General features: G+C 47.1%; 1 protein-coding gene across 1 annotated transcript; it reads right to left on the minus strand.

Moving 5' to 3' along the window:
- Positions 1-14,665: 14,665 nt before the first annotated feature.
- LOC133766217 (putative KHDC1-like protein) lies at positions 14,666-15,085 on the minus strand. The gene has a single exon (XM_062199938.1). It carries the CDS (start codon positions 15,083-15,085, stop codon positions 14,666-14,668), a length of 420 nt encoding a protein of 139 aa, XP_062055922.1.
- Between the last annotated feature and the right edge of the window lie 2,423 nt (positions 15,086-17,508).

A 17,508-nucleotide genomic window follows, 5' to 3' on the forward strand; every position in this document is an offset into this window, starting at 1 on the left:
CAACCTGTGCTTGGATCTCAGCTCATCTTTGCCTAGGAAGTCTAAGTGCTCAAAGTATTTCTGAGTCTTTATCAAAACTCCTTCTATATATTTCCTGGATTTATGCAAACTACAATTAAGGTCATTCATAAAAATGTCAGCCCAAAGCAGGCCAACGGCAGAGCAGATTGGGAATCAGACAGAAACTACTGTCCAGGGCAATACAGAGGCAGGAACCAGTGCTCTCCGAACGGTGGCTGGACCAGCTCAAGTCCACCACACTGGTCAATAGTTTTTGCTTGACCCGCCTACTCTGACAATTTACTTAGTCGCTCTCAGCTTCAGTTCCTACTTCCTGCCTTACAGAACTGCTATAAAGATCAAATAGGATAATATGTTTAGTACAATTATTGGAATACGGAAGTTCAATAAATGTCCACTTATGATAATGATTGCTATTTTTAGTATCCGGATAGTCAAAGGCTTTCCTGGGATTGCTACACTCCCTGAAGCCCTCCTAGCCCATGTCATATTTTTATCACACTCCTTGACTGTGCTCTGCCCTGCTGTCTTTTCCTTACATCAACTAGCCTGGAATTGATTGGAGAGCCCTATGTGCAGACGCGTTCTGCCTGGAAGTGCTTTATTCTGGGACTGGAATGATTTCATTACTACAGTCTCCACCCTTTCTTGTGTCAAAACGCCATTTAGATCCTCTAGCCACCGATTTCTTGTGGATGTTTTAGAAATCTACCTCCTGGAGTCCAGACTCCCTTTTCTTACCATCCCCAATACTTCATGTACGAACCCCAGGGTGAGGTGGTCACTTCATGCAAAGCTTCTCTCTCTTCCATTTCACCCACACGTTTTTCGCTGGTGGTCAGGGTCAATTCAAAATCACTTTTCTCCTCTCATGCGTTCCCTGCGTTGACAGAGTTGACATTGGTGCAGAGGCACTGGCGCAGAGGGCGGAGCGCGAACAGTCCAGCCCCTGCCCCACACTACCCCTCCTCCTCCTCCAAATGGTTCTTTCCACCTCTCCGCCCCGTAGGAGTAGGCTGCGCTGCACTGTCCTAGTTCCATCTGGGAGTCTCTGGATCATCTTCTCTACTGTCATCCATGTGAACACAACACCCTTCATCGTGTGCTTACGACGAGCTATTTACCAGACCCAAATGTGTTCGCATGTTCTCTTCTTTGGTAAAAGTTTTGCTTTCGCTGATTTCCCCTGAGCTTTTTTCTCCCTCTCTCTGTCAAGGCCCAGTCTAGCACCTTCGTGGTCAAGCAACCAGTTGCCCCCCAAATGCCTTTCTCCTTCTCTTCATGCATTCCTTTTCCCCTTTCAGAAATTCCTTTTCTCCTTTCGGCCCAATCAGCACCCCTCTCTCTGCCATCAAAGGTCAAAGTTCAGAAGGAAAAAAAAAAATCCTTGTTCCTCACTGCTTGCTGGAGCCAGCTGTTCTTAGCCTGCACCATCCAGTCTTTCCTTAGGTCTATGAGCCAAAGGAGAAACGAAACTGCTGAACCTCCAGCTCCTTCGGTTCTTTATTTGGGTTTTCAGCCTGGACAGCTTCTTTCACGCTGACTCTGAATGGAACGGGAGCAGCCTGTCCTTTGGGGGCACAGCCTCCTGTGAAATCGACCCGAGCAGGCCCTAGTGGACCCACCACACTGCCTCAGCACTCGCCATCCCCTTGCAGACTGGGCACTGTGACCCTGGACGTGAGGACTTTGAGCAGTTCTTGTGGGAAGAGACAGCACCCCAAGCTTCCTTGCCCTTCAGGTAGAAGACCGCCATGCCTGTTCCACAGTTTCCCAAAGACCTCCACCCAGACTCACCACCCACTGTCTAGAGCGGTACCTCGCTCACTTTCTCTCCCTCCTTGACCCACCTGATCATGCCTTTACATTCCCAGGTAAATGACTTAATCTCTAATAACTTCAGCGTCTGCTTCCGGAGAACCCAGCCAAAGAAGCAAATCCGTATGTGACATTTGCTTATATGGGCCCTTGGTGGAGAACAATGTGAACCTTAGTTATACAGTGTATTTGTATCCTTAATTGCCATAAACTTGCTGGCCTAAAAACAAACACAAATATTATCTTATAATTTCACACGTGAGAGGTCTTACTGGACTAAACTCAAGACATAGGCAGGGCTGTGTTCCTGAGGGCAAGAATCTGTCTTTGCCTCTTACGGTTTCTCAGGATGGCCTGCATGCTGTGGTTCTTGGCCCCTTCCTCTATCTTCAGAGCTGGCAGTACTGCATATTCAGCTCTCTCTCTCCCTCTTGAGGTCTCTCTCTCTCTCTCTCTCTTTCCCCCTCTCTCCCCTGCCTGTCTCTGATATTCCTGCCTCCTTCTCAAAAGGACACTGGGCCAATCCAGATAATTTAAGGTTATTTCCCCATCTTGCGATCCTTAACTTAATCCCCGTTGCGAAGTCTTTTTCGCCAGATGAAGTGACATATTGGCAGATGTTGAGGATTAGGGTGTCAACATCTCTGGGGAGCCATTTTTTTTCTCTCCCAAGTATTCAAAAACCTAAGTTGTAACTGTGAATCAGAAACTATTGCTACCACGGGCCTTGTACAGTCCAAGTGCAATGTTGGGCACATGAATGAATTTGAGGAAGAAAAAGGCTTCAATTAGACTTCCCTAGGCAGACAAGAAGAATGTAAACAAACACACAAAAAAGCAAAACAAAATCTTGTCTCTATTAACTTTCAAGGATCAAGGGGAACCTTGGACATGGTTGAATCCAAACACTGGATTTTGATAATGAGTTCTCAAGATGCCGGTTACCTCCAGATCTCCTAAAATTGTAGCACAAGACCCCTAAAGCCTGTGGGCTGCAGTGACCTGTGGGTATCCACGGTACTTGGGAGGCTCCAGGGCTGGACCCAGGCATGTTCCCAGCTGTTCATGAACCAAGGCAGGTAGGGGACCAACCCCTTTCTGCTCCTGATACAGCTGCTTCCAAGGCAGCAGGCCTCTGGGGTGGGGAACAGGGCCTTGCCCTGGGCCTTTCAGAGAGTTGAGGGGGAGGATTTAGGCAGAAGGGGTCAGGCTGGGAGGAATATTTCCCCCAGCTCACAGCCATGCCTCTGTGAACAAGCACCTACTTACAAACTAAAAAGAGAGGAAGAGCCCGGTAACAGTGGAAATGGAACAGGAGTGGCATCGTCTCAACACGGGAGGGGAGAAGGGAGCCAAATCTTGCTCAGGCCTCCAATAATGCAAATCCTCTTGCTGCCAGGAGCCAGCAGTGTTTCATCCTGTGCTGCTGTTTGAGGACTGCAGGCCTTGTACTGCAGGCCTCCCTTCCTCACTCCCCATCAGTGACACAGACGGCTTTGTCTCTTACCTCCAGCAATGGTGCCTAGCAACAAAGGCAGCAAGGCAGGGGGAAAGCAGGGTATTCCCTGCCCAAGAAGGATGGGCACGAGGAACCCTATGTCCTGGCCTCTGCAGCACTGCACTTGCCCGGTGCGTGTCCACTTGAAACACAAACATCCATGTGGACCGAGGGCCCTGGGTCTCCTCCAGGTCTCTTCCTCAACCACCTCCATGAGCAGCAGGTGGCCACTGTCTTCCCACTGGCCCAGAAAGTTGAGAGTGAGCTGATTATTCCACTCTTCTGGGGCTCAACTTTCCTTCCTATGAAATGGAAACAACCCACTCTGTCTTACAGGGTTGTGAAAAGCTTTAAACGGAAGAGTGTTTAAAATTGCTTGAGAAATTATTTTTGGCTCTGGAGGCTATGTTTATTTTGACTAGGTCTGCACTTATTACATAAAGGTGAAAAGAAATTATGTGTATCCACCTTGCCTACAATGAGCTCTTTTAGGCTTTAGGGATAAAGGGATTTCCTGTCTAATTACCGCAGTTTCACAGCTGCCTCTTGAAGAGGACTCAAAAACAATTCTCTCTTCCTGGTCAGGTGACTCCCTGTCTCTCCTCCCAAGTGGGAATTAACTTCATTGTATGAGTCAGGACCTCAGCACCATGGGGATATGTGTGCAGCCAGGTCACATGGCAACAAAGAGGTGAGATCCATCAGGGTCTTGAACCCCTTGAAGATATCAAAGTTTGCTCCCCATCAGCATCTCTCATGGCATGGGGCACACAGTCACCACTCTCTAGGGCCCAAGGCACAGAACAGGGACTGGCTGGTTGAAATGGCAGAAAGGAAAAAGGAAAGTTCAGGTTCAATCCAGGGAAGGACTGTTAGCATCTAGAAACATCTTACAATGAAATGCTTTCTTTGGGAATTCAAGGTTAGCCACCCACATTGCCAGAATTGTCCCTTCAATGGGTGGTGGGAACATTCAAGCTTGGCCTATCCACTCACAACTTTCTAAGGGATGCCATCCTCCCAGCTATATGATGTTTCCATTGATAGTTTAAGCCACAAAAGTTTCTGGTCTCATTTCATACACAGACTATGCTAACCGACAGTTTCCTAGCTGTCATTTTAGCAACATTTCCTAGGTCAACACCACAACCCCTATCTATACTGAGACTTTAGGAATTTTAACCCTGATCGTATTCATTTCTAAGCATATCTGTCCTCCAAACTTTTGAATACAACCTGTTCTGTTTTGGTGTTGAGACTTCCATGCCTTCTCCCCCTTTCTTTCTCACTCTCGTCATGACCTGGCTTCGTTCTCTATGCAGCTAGGTCCTGACACTTGTGCTCACTGCAGTCTCTTGACAGCATTGCCCAGAATATTCCAGATCTATTTTCCCTACCAGCTCCCAGTCTTGATCACCCCAAGCATACATGCTCTCATGCCCCTACATCAGCCATGAGCACAGCATGCTGACTGGAGTCCATGACAAAACCAGTTTCCAATGTCAATGCCATTTGATAGCTTTATGATATTTTTCTGTCCCTCCAGTCTTGATGTTCCTCTCTCAGGACACATTTTTTATTCAAAGAAGTAAAGGCAGAAAGAGAGAAAAAGACAGCAAAAAGAGAGAGAATGAGAGAGAGAGAGAGAAGAGACCATCCTGCTGGTCACTTCACTACCCAAATGCCCACAATGGCTAAAATTGGGCCAGGATGAAGCAAAGAACTCAATCCAGGTGCCTCATATGAGTGGCAGGAACCCAATCACCTGAGCCATTACCACTGCCTCCCAGGGTGTGTACATTAGCAGGAAGCTGAAATCAGGAGCAAGAACCAGGTACTGAACTCAAGAACTCCAGCATGGGAATGGGGCATTTCAACAGCATCTTCACCATGAGACCAAACACCCACCCCTATATTTTTGTTTTTGTTTTAATAGGTTTTGAAGCTATCTCACTTTAACCACCTCAGCTTCCTTCACAAGGAAGGACTGAATCTCTCTCTAACATACCAAGGAATGAATATCTCTCTAACAACTTGAAGACTACGAGGAAGGTGTTTCTCCTCTACTGCCTAAAGATAATCCCTACACTTGTGCCCTTCTAAAAAATGTAACTTTTATTGTTGTTTGTTGTTCTTCCTCATTACAAAATAAAACCATGATCTTACAGCTGCAACTCTTACCCTCAAATAGCATAGCAGAATTCAGGGCAAGGGGCCCTGGTCGTTTAGAAATAGCATGGAATCCATGCTCATTTGTCTGCAAAAGTGAATCATCTGCACATTTGGAGGCTTCAATTGATATTATCCTTAACAAATTATCTGTGACATTACACGAGACTGTGACACCTGGGTTAGATCTGGAAGATTTGTCCTTAATGTATGTATACCTCATCTTTTCAGAGCAGCCCCCATGTGCCAGTTGCGGGGTGGGGTTATAAGCTCACACAGGGTGTTACTGGGAGTGCACACGCACACATGTCCTACCGCACAGACATACACACAAAATTCCTCCGTCAGTCTCAGGGCTCTATTTTTAGCAGTGTGTTCCAAAGAGATCATCAGATATGCCCAAGATTAGGTTCAAAAACATTTTCCAGAGATTTAGTCATAAAGGTGAAAAATGGAACATGACCTTAATGCCTATCAACAGGGATTTAAATAACAACAACAGTAAGATAACTTCTGGGATTCAACTAGTTCCTACTGATAAAAGTTCTTTTGGAACTAAAGAGTTTAAAAGAAGATATAGCAGGCTAATCCTCCACCTCTGGCACCGGCACACCAGGTTCTAGTCCTGGTCGGGGCGCCAGATTCTGTCCCGGTTGCCCCTCTTCCAGGCCAGCTCTCTACTACGGCCCAGGAGTGCAGTGGAGGGATGGCCCAAGTGCTTGGGCCCTGCACCCCATGGGAGACCAGGAGAAGCACCTGGCTCCTGCCATCGGATCAGCGCGGTGCGCCGGCTGCAGCGCACCTACCGCGGCGGCCATTGGAGGGTGAACCAACGGCAAAGGAAGACCTTTCTCTCTGTCTCTCTCTCACTGTCCACTCTGCCTGTCAAAAAGAAAAAAGAAAAGACATAGCTACTATATTTACTCATAAAAATATTATTTTAGATGAAAAAGACAAAAAAAAAAAAAAAACCCTCACTATTCCCCCAAACAATGTTAACTCTGAGTTTGTCATTCTTCATTTGGTTCATCTATAGGTGGCTAATGGCAAGTTATATAGAGGGATATTCTGTTCTTGGTTTTTAATTCTATTCTATTGTCAATAATAACCTCTCTAACATAGAACCAAAGGTTAAGAGTACAGAGGATTGGTGATTAGGCTAGTTCAACTGAATGAGAACATTTAGTGGACAGTAAGCACTGAAAGGTGAATATGGCAGGAAAAAAAAAAAAAAAAAAACAGGATAACTGAGTTCCTACGGTTTGCCAAGCACTGGTGCCTAAACCCCTTTACAGACACACTTAATTTTCACAAATAATTATCTCCATTTTACAAATAAGAACACTAAGAATCAGAAGGGCTGTGTCAACTGATCTAGAGCTAGTAAGAACTTGGGCAGTCTAGCTCCAGAGCCATACATTTGGGTAACTGTAATAAATATGCTAGAGCCATCTAACACGCTATGAGAAAATGAAATAAGCACTAGACAATAAACAGCATATGCAATTCCAATTTATTTAAGGTTATACATGTGTGTGTATGTGTCTTCTAGTGCAAGTGTGTACATGTAGGGTATACATGCATATGTGTGTATGCTTGCATGTCCACACACATGCATAGACAATAGTTAAATACAAATAACAGAAGGACTTGGGGCAAAATGGGCAAAATGCTAGCAGTGTTAGCAGTGTTTTTTTTCCCCATACACATACAGAAAGCATTCATGTCCAAAGGGCTACTGGGCTGGGCTTCCCATCACATCTCTGTGCTAGACAGCTGTGCCAGAGGTTAGAGTATAATCCCAATAGTATGACTCCTAGGAACCCTAGAACTCACCACAGGGTAAGAAAAGGTTGTTGTAGCCAATACCAACCAAAGCAGAAGTCAAGCAATACAGACATAAAGGGAGAAATGGGAAACAAACTGCAGTAAAAAGACTTTTAAGACATTCCCCCAAATTTCCACCCATGCTATACACTCCCTTTGCCAATAAGATGAGATTTCATCCTTGTGTTTAGGTTGTGTTATGTGGCACAGTTAACTTTAAGAAAGCAATATTATTCAAGTGAGCCTGACCTAACACTATGAGCCCTTTAAATGTGAGGCTAGAGATCAAATACAGGGGAAGTGAGAGATTTGATGTATAGAGGAATCTGAGTACAGGAGAGTCTCCATTGCTTGAAGGTGGAGGGGTCCCTCTGGCATGCAGGGGCAGCAGCCTCTAGGAGATGAGAGTAAACCCTACTCAAAAGCCAGCAAGAAGACAGAGACGTCAGTCCTACAACCACAGGGAACTGAATTCTGCCAACAACACGGATAGGCTTCAACTTTCTTCCCCCTCAGAACCTCCAGATAAGGACACCTTGAATGTCAGACCCTGACCATAGGACACAGGCAAGATACACCAGGACATGCAATATAGCAATCAATGCTATTTTGTTTTATTTATTTTCATTTTCTTTGAAAAGCAAAGAGTCAGAGAGGGAAGGAAAGGCAGACACTGAAAGATCTTCTAACCACTGGTTTACTCCTCAAATGCCTACAACAGTCAGAACTGAACCAGGCCAAAGCAAGGAGCCAAGAACTCAATCCAGCCCCCTCATGTGGGTGGCAGGGACCTAAGTACTTGAGCCATCACCTGCTGCCTCCCAGGGTGCGCATTACCAGGAAGCTGGAGTCAGAAGCAGAGCCAGGACTTGGGCCTCCAAACTCTGATATGAGATGTGGGCATCCCAAGCAACATCCCACGACCACCTCTGGATGTTATTGAAAACAACTCAGTTTGCAGCTATTGTTTTTTAACTTTTATTTAATGAATATAAATTTCCAATGTACAGCTTATGGATTACAATGGCTTCCCCCTCCCATAACTTCCCTCCCACCCGCCACCCTCCCCTCTCCCGCTCCCTCTCCCCTTCTATTCTCATCAAGATTCATTTTCAATTCTCTTTATATACAGAAGATCAATTTAGTATATATTAAGTAAAGATTTCAACAGTTTGCACCCACACAGAAACACAAAGTGAAACATGCTGTTTGAGTACTAGTTATAGCATTAAATCAAAATGTACAGCACATTAAGGACAGAGATCCCACATGAGGAGCAAGTGCACAGTGACTCCTGTTGTTGACCCAACAAATTGGCACTCTAGTTTATGGTGCCAGTAACCACCCTAGGCTCTTGTCATGAGTTAGTTTGCAGCTATTTGTTATGCATCTGTAGAAAATGAACAGCCCCCCACAGCAATTCTAGACCTATTGGTGCTTGCAATAGTCTTCAATACCAATCAAGGAATAGCCTTTATGGAGAGAATGGAATAGGTAAGAGTTTGGAAAGGGAGCACCTTGGGAATGAAGCAGGATTAGCACACTGAAATGAAGAGGCAGAGCATGGCTGCACTGGCCAACTGGACAATACACCTGGACAAACAGGGGGCAGTGCAGAACACAAAGTAGTTGTGGAAACTCCAGCCTAGCCAGCTGATTCAAGAAATAGTGGCTTCATTCTTTTTTTTTTTTTTTTTTTACAGGCAGAGTGGACAGTGAGAGAGAGAGACAGAGAGAAAGGTCTTCCTTTGCCGTTGGTTCACCCTCCAATGGCCACCGTGGCCAGCACGCTGCAGCCGGCGCACCATGCTGATCCGAAGGCAGGAGCCAGGTGCTTCTCCTGGTCTCCCATGGGGTGCAGGGCCCAAGAACTCGGGCCATCCTCCACTGCCTTACTGGGCCACAGCAGAGAGCTGGCCTGGAAGAGGGGCAACCAGGACAGAATCCGGTGCCCCGACCGGGACTAGAGCCTGGTGTGCCGGCGCCGGAGGCGGAGGATTAGCCTATTGAACCGCGGCGCCAGCCTGGCTTCATTCTTAAGAGCAGGAGCTGTGCCTGAGATCACTGAAGGATGATTGTTAGCAAAGAAAACTACCCCAACACCCCAAAAAGTTATCATGACTATAGAGAGAGGCCAGCAGAAGTCAGGTGAGGCTTCAACAACATTTACACATTGCTTAAGGGTGTTCATATAAGAATATTTATAATTAAGAAGCAATCTTCAAAAATGTATGCAACATTTTGCTTGCTTTTACTTATATAGATGTCAGAAGACATGGTTCTGGGACCTCCAGGTTAGCATTTTTGGTAAACTAGTTTAAATATACTGCCATTTCCAAATGACAATTAATCAGTTTCTCAATTTCAAAAAATCTAGTGTGCCTGCGATTGCAAAGGAATGGTCAGATTTGTCTAAGGAACTCAACGGTGTAATGTATTTTGCCATGGAGATTATAGCCATTGCTGCATGGGGACAAGAGCTGGCTTGAGAAAAGGTGAATACTCATTCAGTATTCTGTTCAGGCAGGCACTCTTTATCCAGTGGGTGGATGATCCAGTTTGGGGATTTTTCATGCCTCTGGCTTCTCCTCCCTTCTACTGTCTGCCCTTTGGCCACATTACAGACCAAATTAGCATGTCTTTGAGAGGATAGAAGGGGAAGGGACAGGTAGAATTCAAATTGGTCAATTTCGTAGCTTGTTCACTGCTCTAATACATGAGATCCAAACCAAAGGCTAACATGGGGGTTGGGATTATCAGTGGATTATATTTAATCTATAGCGGGCCTCCCCTCTACTACTAGAGAAATTGGAGTCTGATGGGGACTCACTGTACTTCACAGAGATGTCAGGGCTCAACACAGAGAGGTTCATCCAGAATCTCAGACATACATGTTAGAAGGTGGAGGCTGGAAAGGGCCTTAGAGGTGACCCAGACTTGGGAAATTAAGGCTCGGGGTTCGAAGCCAAGTGCCCAAGGTCATACCACAAGATGATCGCCAATGGCTAGTGGACACTTGAGAGGAGACCCAAAACCAATTAAGCTTAAAACGATGTAATTGCGGCAGGTTGACGTGTGAAGTAGTAATTAGATGTGCCCCTTCCTGATCCCCTGTGGCTTCATGTTAGGACTCTCCAGCAACTGCAGACTACAATGATGGCTGCTGAGTGTAGCGGAGATGCCCCTAGCATGGACAGCAAAGACCTCTGACCCCAGTGCTGCTGAAGAGCACAGCTCCGGGTGTGAGACTGCACAGACCTGATGCAAAGAGGTGCCACAAGTGAAAACCAGATTTTCCCTCTGCCTGACTAGAGGAAAGCAGAGTTGAAAGGTCAAGAGCAAGTCATGCATTCCACTGTAAACCGCACAGAAGGTACCATCATCATCTTCGTCATCATCATCCACCAGGAGGAGCAGCATGCAATAGGAGAGGGTTCCTCATGAGGTTTGGGGAGAGCTGTGAAAAGCCATCTCTTCTGGAAGATTCTGATCATGACAGTTTCACCTGAGTGGCTAGGAGCAGGGATGGGAGGTAGGCATCAGACTTGCCGCAGCCAAGCAGTGGTATGGAGGAGACCGCAGGTCCCACATCTACCAGCAGAAAGCACCAGGATGCTGCCTTGGAAGCATCCATTCACTGGTTCATTACCCAAGTGGCTGCAACAGCTGGGACTGGGCCAGGCTGGAACCAGAAGCCAGAAGCCATGAAATCCATCCTGGTCTCCCACTTGGGTTTCCAGGGCCCAAATACTTAGGTCATCCTCCACTGCCTTCCTAGGCACTTGAGCAGGAAACTGGGTTGGATTCAAAGTAGCAAGCACCCAAATGGGAGCTCCAAAATAGGATGCCGAAGTCACAAGCAGGGGGTTTAGCCTGCTATGTCACAATGCTGGCCCCATCAGTGAGCACCTATCATGACCTCACCCTCCAGTAAGCACCTTCACCATCGTTAGTCCCCCTTCTCCTTAAAAGATTTCTGTAAGAAGGAAGCTCCCCTCCTCCCCTTAGGGAAACACATTTAGTACACAAGTCGCTGCCTGGGGGTTTACATCTGGGTCTCTCTGTGGGGATTTACATCCGGGTCTTGGTGATGCCAAAGCCCTTTTTCCTCTTCTTCCAAAGTGCCTCAAGGCAGAACTGATCAGAGAGCCTTTGAAACAGCTTTAGCCTGGCCTCTCCTCTTCCTCCCCACATCTACCCTGGTGTTTTAAGAGCAGACGGGTCAGCAGCTGAGCACACAAATGCACAGTCTGGGAACAGGGACCCAGAGGGGAGGCAGTGGTGGCCTTTGGTGGGGTCAGTGACAACTGTGTAATCGGGAAAGTGCCTTGTCCAATTGGAAGCCCACCCTCCCTTTGAACTGTGCACAATCCCCCCCGGAGGGCCTGGGTTGAGTTTTTCCCTTGGCAAATCACACCATCCCGTGGAGAGGGGCTTGCTGAGCTTGGCAGTGTTGACACAGCAGCCTCTGGACACGTTCCGGGAAAGCAGGCTGCAGCATGTGTGATGAATTTTCTCTGAACTGTGTGGTTTCCAAAGTGTCAGGAAAACAAACTTGGAGAAATCTGTTTGGCTCATGGACATGTGTAGACCCTCCCCCCCCCCCTTCCAGAGTGGAAAATACTGTTGGCCTTCATCCTTGCTGCTTTAAAATTTAAAAAAAAAAAAAAAATGTGCTCCCAGTGTCCGGTTCCCTGAAACCTGAGGCTGGCATGGACAATGGGAGCTCTTTCAAGTCACAGCCCCAGAGGTCACATGACGGTGCCTTTGTGCAAGCAGCAGAGGCGAGTGCAGGCTGCCTCTGTGTCTGGGGATGGAGGCCACTGCAGTGTCACTGGCTCTCTCTTCTCACCCGTCTGCCTCCAGGCCCTTGGCTACCCCTCTTCCACCCAAACATCCGATTTCCTGTTCCCAAAATAACCACCCACAGGAAACTGCCTTGAGGCAGGGCCTCTGCAGCGGGGGTGAATTCCCAGTGCCCTTGCAGGGAAGCCAGGGGGTGGGCAGGGCCTCTGAAAGGGAGCAGGAAGAGGACAGCCCATCACAGCTTCACAGCTGTAAGATTCCAGGAGGATCATCATCACCAGCTCCTCAAACTCCATCTGCCTCGACACTTCTGGTTTTCCCATAAGAGAAAGGCCAGGCAGCGGCCCAAGTCTAACTCTTCTCCTGGTTTTTCCATTCTTCAGGTCAGGTGCTCAAATGCCTTTGACCTTCAGATGAACTGGCTACCTAGCCATAAAGCAATGGAAGCACGTCAACTGGAAATGCCTGCTGTCCCACCGCCTATCTTCCCGTGAAATGAGGCCAAATAAGCCTCTCTTTATCACAAAAGACAGGTCACTGCTCCTCCTTGCCAAAGAGAAAGGAGGAGAAGTTGGCTCTTGAATCCTGGGAAGGAGTCAGCCGTAGCCTGCTGAGTGCCTGGACACCCACCAGTGGTCACTCCTCCAGATTTCATCCACACAGGACAGTGGGTGTTACCAGATTCCCTAAGCTAGTGGTTCTCATCCTTAGCTACATATTGGGATCATCTAGGGCCTTTATTGCTCCTTTACCCAGATCAAGAAAATAAGAGTCACTAGGAGATGGGAATGGATGTTGATAGTTTTTTAAAGTGCCCTAGATGGTTCCAGTGTATAGCCAAGGTTGGGAACCAGTGGCTTAACAACACTTCTCAAACTCTAATATGGGATCTTGTTGAAAGAGGAAGGAAGGAAGGAAGGAAGGCAGGAAGGAAGGCAGGCAGGCGAGGGGAGGGGAGGGGAGGGGAGGGGAGAAAAGAAAAGAGAAACTAAACGAAAAGAAACAAAATGAAACATGGGAAGCGGGATACACAGCAGACTCATAGAATGGCGGATGTCCTAAACAGCACTCTGGCCTCAGAATCAGCCCTTAAGGCATTCAGATCTGGCTGAAAAGCCCATGAGAGTATTTCAGGCATGGAAAGCCAAGACACTCTGGAAAAAAAAAATGACCTAAATGAAAGATCTCCACGAGTGAGATCCCAGTGGAAAGAACAGGTCATCAAAGAAGGAGGTACCTTTCTCTGAAGGGAGGAGAGAACTTCCACTTTGACTATGACCTTGTCTAAATATAATCAGAGTCAGCGAACTCAAAAGGCTTCCATAGCCTTGGCAGCTCATGACAAGAGCCTAGGGAGATTACTGATGCCATAAACAAGAGTGTTAATTTGTTAAGTCAACAACAGGAGTCACTGTGCACTTACTCCTCATGTAGGATGTCTGTACTTAATGTGCTGTACATTGTGATTTAACGCTATAACTAGTACTCAAAGAGTATGTTTCACTTTGTGTTTCTGTGTGGGTGCAAAAACTGTTGAAATCTTTACTTAATATATACTAAACTGATCTTCTGTATATAAAGAGAATTGAAAATGAATCTTGATGTGAATGGAAGGGGAGAGGGAGTGGGAAAGGGGAGGGTTGCGGGTGGGAGGCAAGTTATGGGGGGGGGGAAGCCATTGTAACCCATAAGCTGTACTTTGGAAACTTATATTCATTAAATAAAAATTAAAAAAAAAAAAAAGTCCTGACTCAGCAGATCTGAGGATCTGCCATCTAGAGGTCTAACAAGGAATGCAGATCCCCTGGTCAACGGCCCACACTTTGAGTAGCCAAGCATTAGGGCAGGGGTAGGGGACATTTGGCCCACAAGCCATGTAAGACCCACAGAATCATTCATATGGTTCTGAAAAGGCAGTTGCAGGTGGAACTTGAAACTCAAGAAATCTATAGAAGGCTAATTTTTAAGTTGATAATTTTGTATGACCCAAAAATGATGTTATAAATGTCTACATGGCCCTTGGCAGAAAAAATGTTCCCCACCCCTGCTAGGGGAACTTAAGAGTTTCAGTGACACCGTGCACTTCTCCCTAATTGAATTAGTGTAATCAGAACATGAAATGGGAGAGACTACAGGACTTGCAGACTTCTCAGTCTTCACGGGGTTGCTAGGCTAGAAGCTACATCCTACCATTAGCAAATCTCTTCAGGGGTGGAGAGTTCTGCTGGTCAGAGCTCCTGGCTCTCAGGCTTTGGGACTCATACTATTTGTTGCCCTGATTTTAGGCCTTTTTTTTTTTTTTTTTTGCACTGCGTGACACGGCTGGCTTTATTGGCTAACTCATGGTGTAACAGCAGTAGACCAGGCCCGCTGGTCTACAGACACAAACATCTTCACCAAGGGCGAGGCCGAGACCCCCCTCCCATTTCAGCTTTGCAAGGATGATCAGTCCTTTATTTTGGATAGCTTGAAATTCCATGGACCCAGAAACAACGAACCACCTGGAAAGGCGAAGCCACAAGATCCTCAAGGGAAATGGTCCCACTCGTGCTCACGGCCTTCGGGAGAGGTCTGGTGCTCCGCCTCGATCTTATGAATGTCCTCCTTGGTCAGCGGTTCACTGCGCACATGCTGCAACATCTCAAGGCCTTCGGCCTGAAGGTCAGGATCGTCGATCCTCAGGCAACTCATCATGTACATCAGCCATCGTTGTGACCTAACAGGTCCGGTGATGATGATGCGAGTGTAGCTGCAGGCCACATAGTACCTGTCCAGTTGAATGAGGGTGTTACTGTGCTCCTCGATGCACCGGAGGTACTTGTCATCTTGGCCGAATATTTGCTCCACTTCTTCATCTTCAACGAGAAGGTTCACTGGGTTCTCAAAGTTCGCAGGTACCGTCCACCACGGCGTCACGATGGGAGCCCTCTGTCCTGTGCCCCGCATTGCTCCTACCTACTCAGAACAGAGTAGAAGCAGCCAATGGGTTGAAACAAAACTTGTCGATTTTAGGCCTTTGAAATTGGACGAGAGTTCCATGACTGGCTTTCCATGGAGAGCAGACTGTGACTTGGCCTTCAAAACTGCATGAGATAATAATACCTTATTGAAAAGCTCCTTTGGAACATCAACATGCAGAACACTTTCTGTATACCCATACCTACCAGGAATCTTCAGAAACCTCACAGAAAATGCACATTTTGAAAAAAAAAAATTGTGCGCTGCTTTGAATAAATTTTTCCACCAAAGTAAATTCATCATTTGATCCCATTTCTCCACAAACATTCTAAAGTATCTTCATTTATCCTCTTGGTTTTGTGTCTCTGGAGAACCCCAATTTACCATCTGAAAGGCCGGTGTTGCTTGACTATGGTTATTAGAAGGGAGTGATGGTGAGTGCAGTGTGGTGGCTATCTCTGGGATCTGCCCCAGCCAACCCTGTGGATTTATGTGTGTCCTAGAAGATAGGATGCTGTTAGTTGAAGTAGAAAGGCTGTTGAACAAAAACTTGCGAGATACTGGAGCACAGGCAGCCCAGATCCCACTCTCCTTGGTCTTCCCTTGGGTTTGAGTAGAGAGATGCCTCCTTCTCCATATTGCTAAAGACCATTATGCATTTTGTCACACAGAGGGCTTTAGCACATTCTCTGGCCATACTGGTGGCCACAGAGTAGGATGGAAACAAAATCTGGCAGAGTCAGCAATGTCCAACAGGTCTGGCTCTGCCTAGGATAGGCTGCAGTGACCAGCAGGAGGGAAAGATGGAGGGTCCCACTGTGCTCAAGAGTAGCCACTAAAAGTGCAAACAGTGACGAAGAGAAGCTCCAACACCCCATGAGAGGGAAGGGCAGAAGTGCCCTACAGAGACAGCACAGGGGCCAACAGAAGAGGCAGAGGAGCCATGTGGCAGCTGAGTAGACTCAGCTGGGCTCGAGATCCCAGAGAACTCTCAGGAACACAACACAGGGACTGTTCACCAGCAGTTGAGCTGCTGCCTGGGCTGTTGGTGGGTAGAGGGAATTCTGTCAAAGTCATCTCTTTTTTTTTTTTTTTTTTTTTGGACAGGCAGAGTGGTCAGTAGAGGGAGACAGAGAGAAAGGTCTTCCTTTGCCGTTGGTTCACCTCCAATGGCTGCTGCAGTAGGCGTGCTGCGGCCGGCGCACCGCGCTGTTCCAATGGCAGGAGCCAGGTGCTTCTCCTGGTCTCCCATGGAGTGCAGGGCCCAAGGACTTGGGCCATCCTGCACTGCACTCCCTGGCCATGGCAGAGAGCTGGCCTGGAAGAGGGGCAACCGGGACAGGATCGGTGCCCCGACCGGGACTAGAACCCGGTGTGCCGGCGCCGCAAGGCGGAGGATTAGCCTACTGAGCCACAGCGCCAGCCATGTCATCTCATTTTTAACCCTAGATCGGGAAGACACAAGGTATTCTGGAATATTTGTCAATATCCCAGTATCATTCAGATGAAGCCTGCCTTGTGCTCATGACCTTGGGCACAGCACTCACCACTCTGCTTTCTCTCCCTCTCTCTCCTTCCTCTCTCTGGGTTGCTGTCTCTGCCTTTGTCTCCACCCCTCCATCTCCATGTCTGTCTCTTCCCTCTGGCTCTGTCTTGTTCACCTCATCTCCTTTCCCTCACACAGGGCCTGTCTCATGGAAGGCATCCAGCAAACATGTTTTAATTTCTTATTGTCAAAAGTTTCAAAGAAACACAAAAATAGTGGGATCATATAAGGAACCTTCATGTGTCCACCATCCAGTTTCAATCATCTTTCATCAACCTTCTCACCTCCTCTTCCCCCATGTTATTTCTGAAGTAAACCCAGACATCATATCAGCTCACTTATAAGTATTTCAGAAGGTGTCTCTGAAAGATAGGGGTTCTATAAAAACATACTCACAATCCCATTAACATACACTGAAGTGAGCAATATTGCCTTAGTGCTGTCAAACATCAAGTCAGTGTTCTTATTTCCATGATTGACTCCATGATCTTTTAGTTTGAATAATCAGCATCTAGGGGGTCCCAAGATGGCAGTATAGGAACAGAACCATCCGAGTCACATGGGCCAAAATAGATAGTTAAAAAAGGAGAGAAGATACATGCCGGAGATAGAGCTGTGGGAAATTTGTGATGGAAAGCCCAGGAGACCAGGGCAGGTCCACACTGAAAGAACAAACAAGAATGGGAAGCAGTGGAGGTGCAGCAGAGGTACGGACTGGGGAGGCTGACGCCAGCCCCCAGCAGACCAGGTTAGATGGGAAAGCGTGAGTCCATGGAGCTGCAAATAGCAGTCAGAAGGTGAGTTTGGAGAACTGTTTGTGAAGTTCCATGCGGGAAACAAGAAAAGGTATAGAGGAACAAACAGA

The sequence above is a fragment of the Lepus europaeus genome, chromosome 9 (genome assembly GCF_033115175.1).
Source record: "Lepus europaeus isolate LE1 chromosome 9, mLepTim1.pri, whole genome shotgun sequence".
In the NCBI taxonomy this organism is placed as follows: Eukaryota; Metazoa; Chordata; class Mammalia; order Lagomorpha; family Leporidae; genus Lepus; species Lepus europaeus.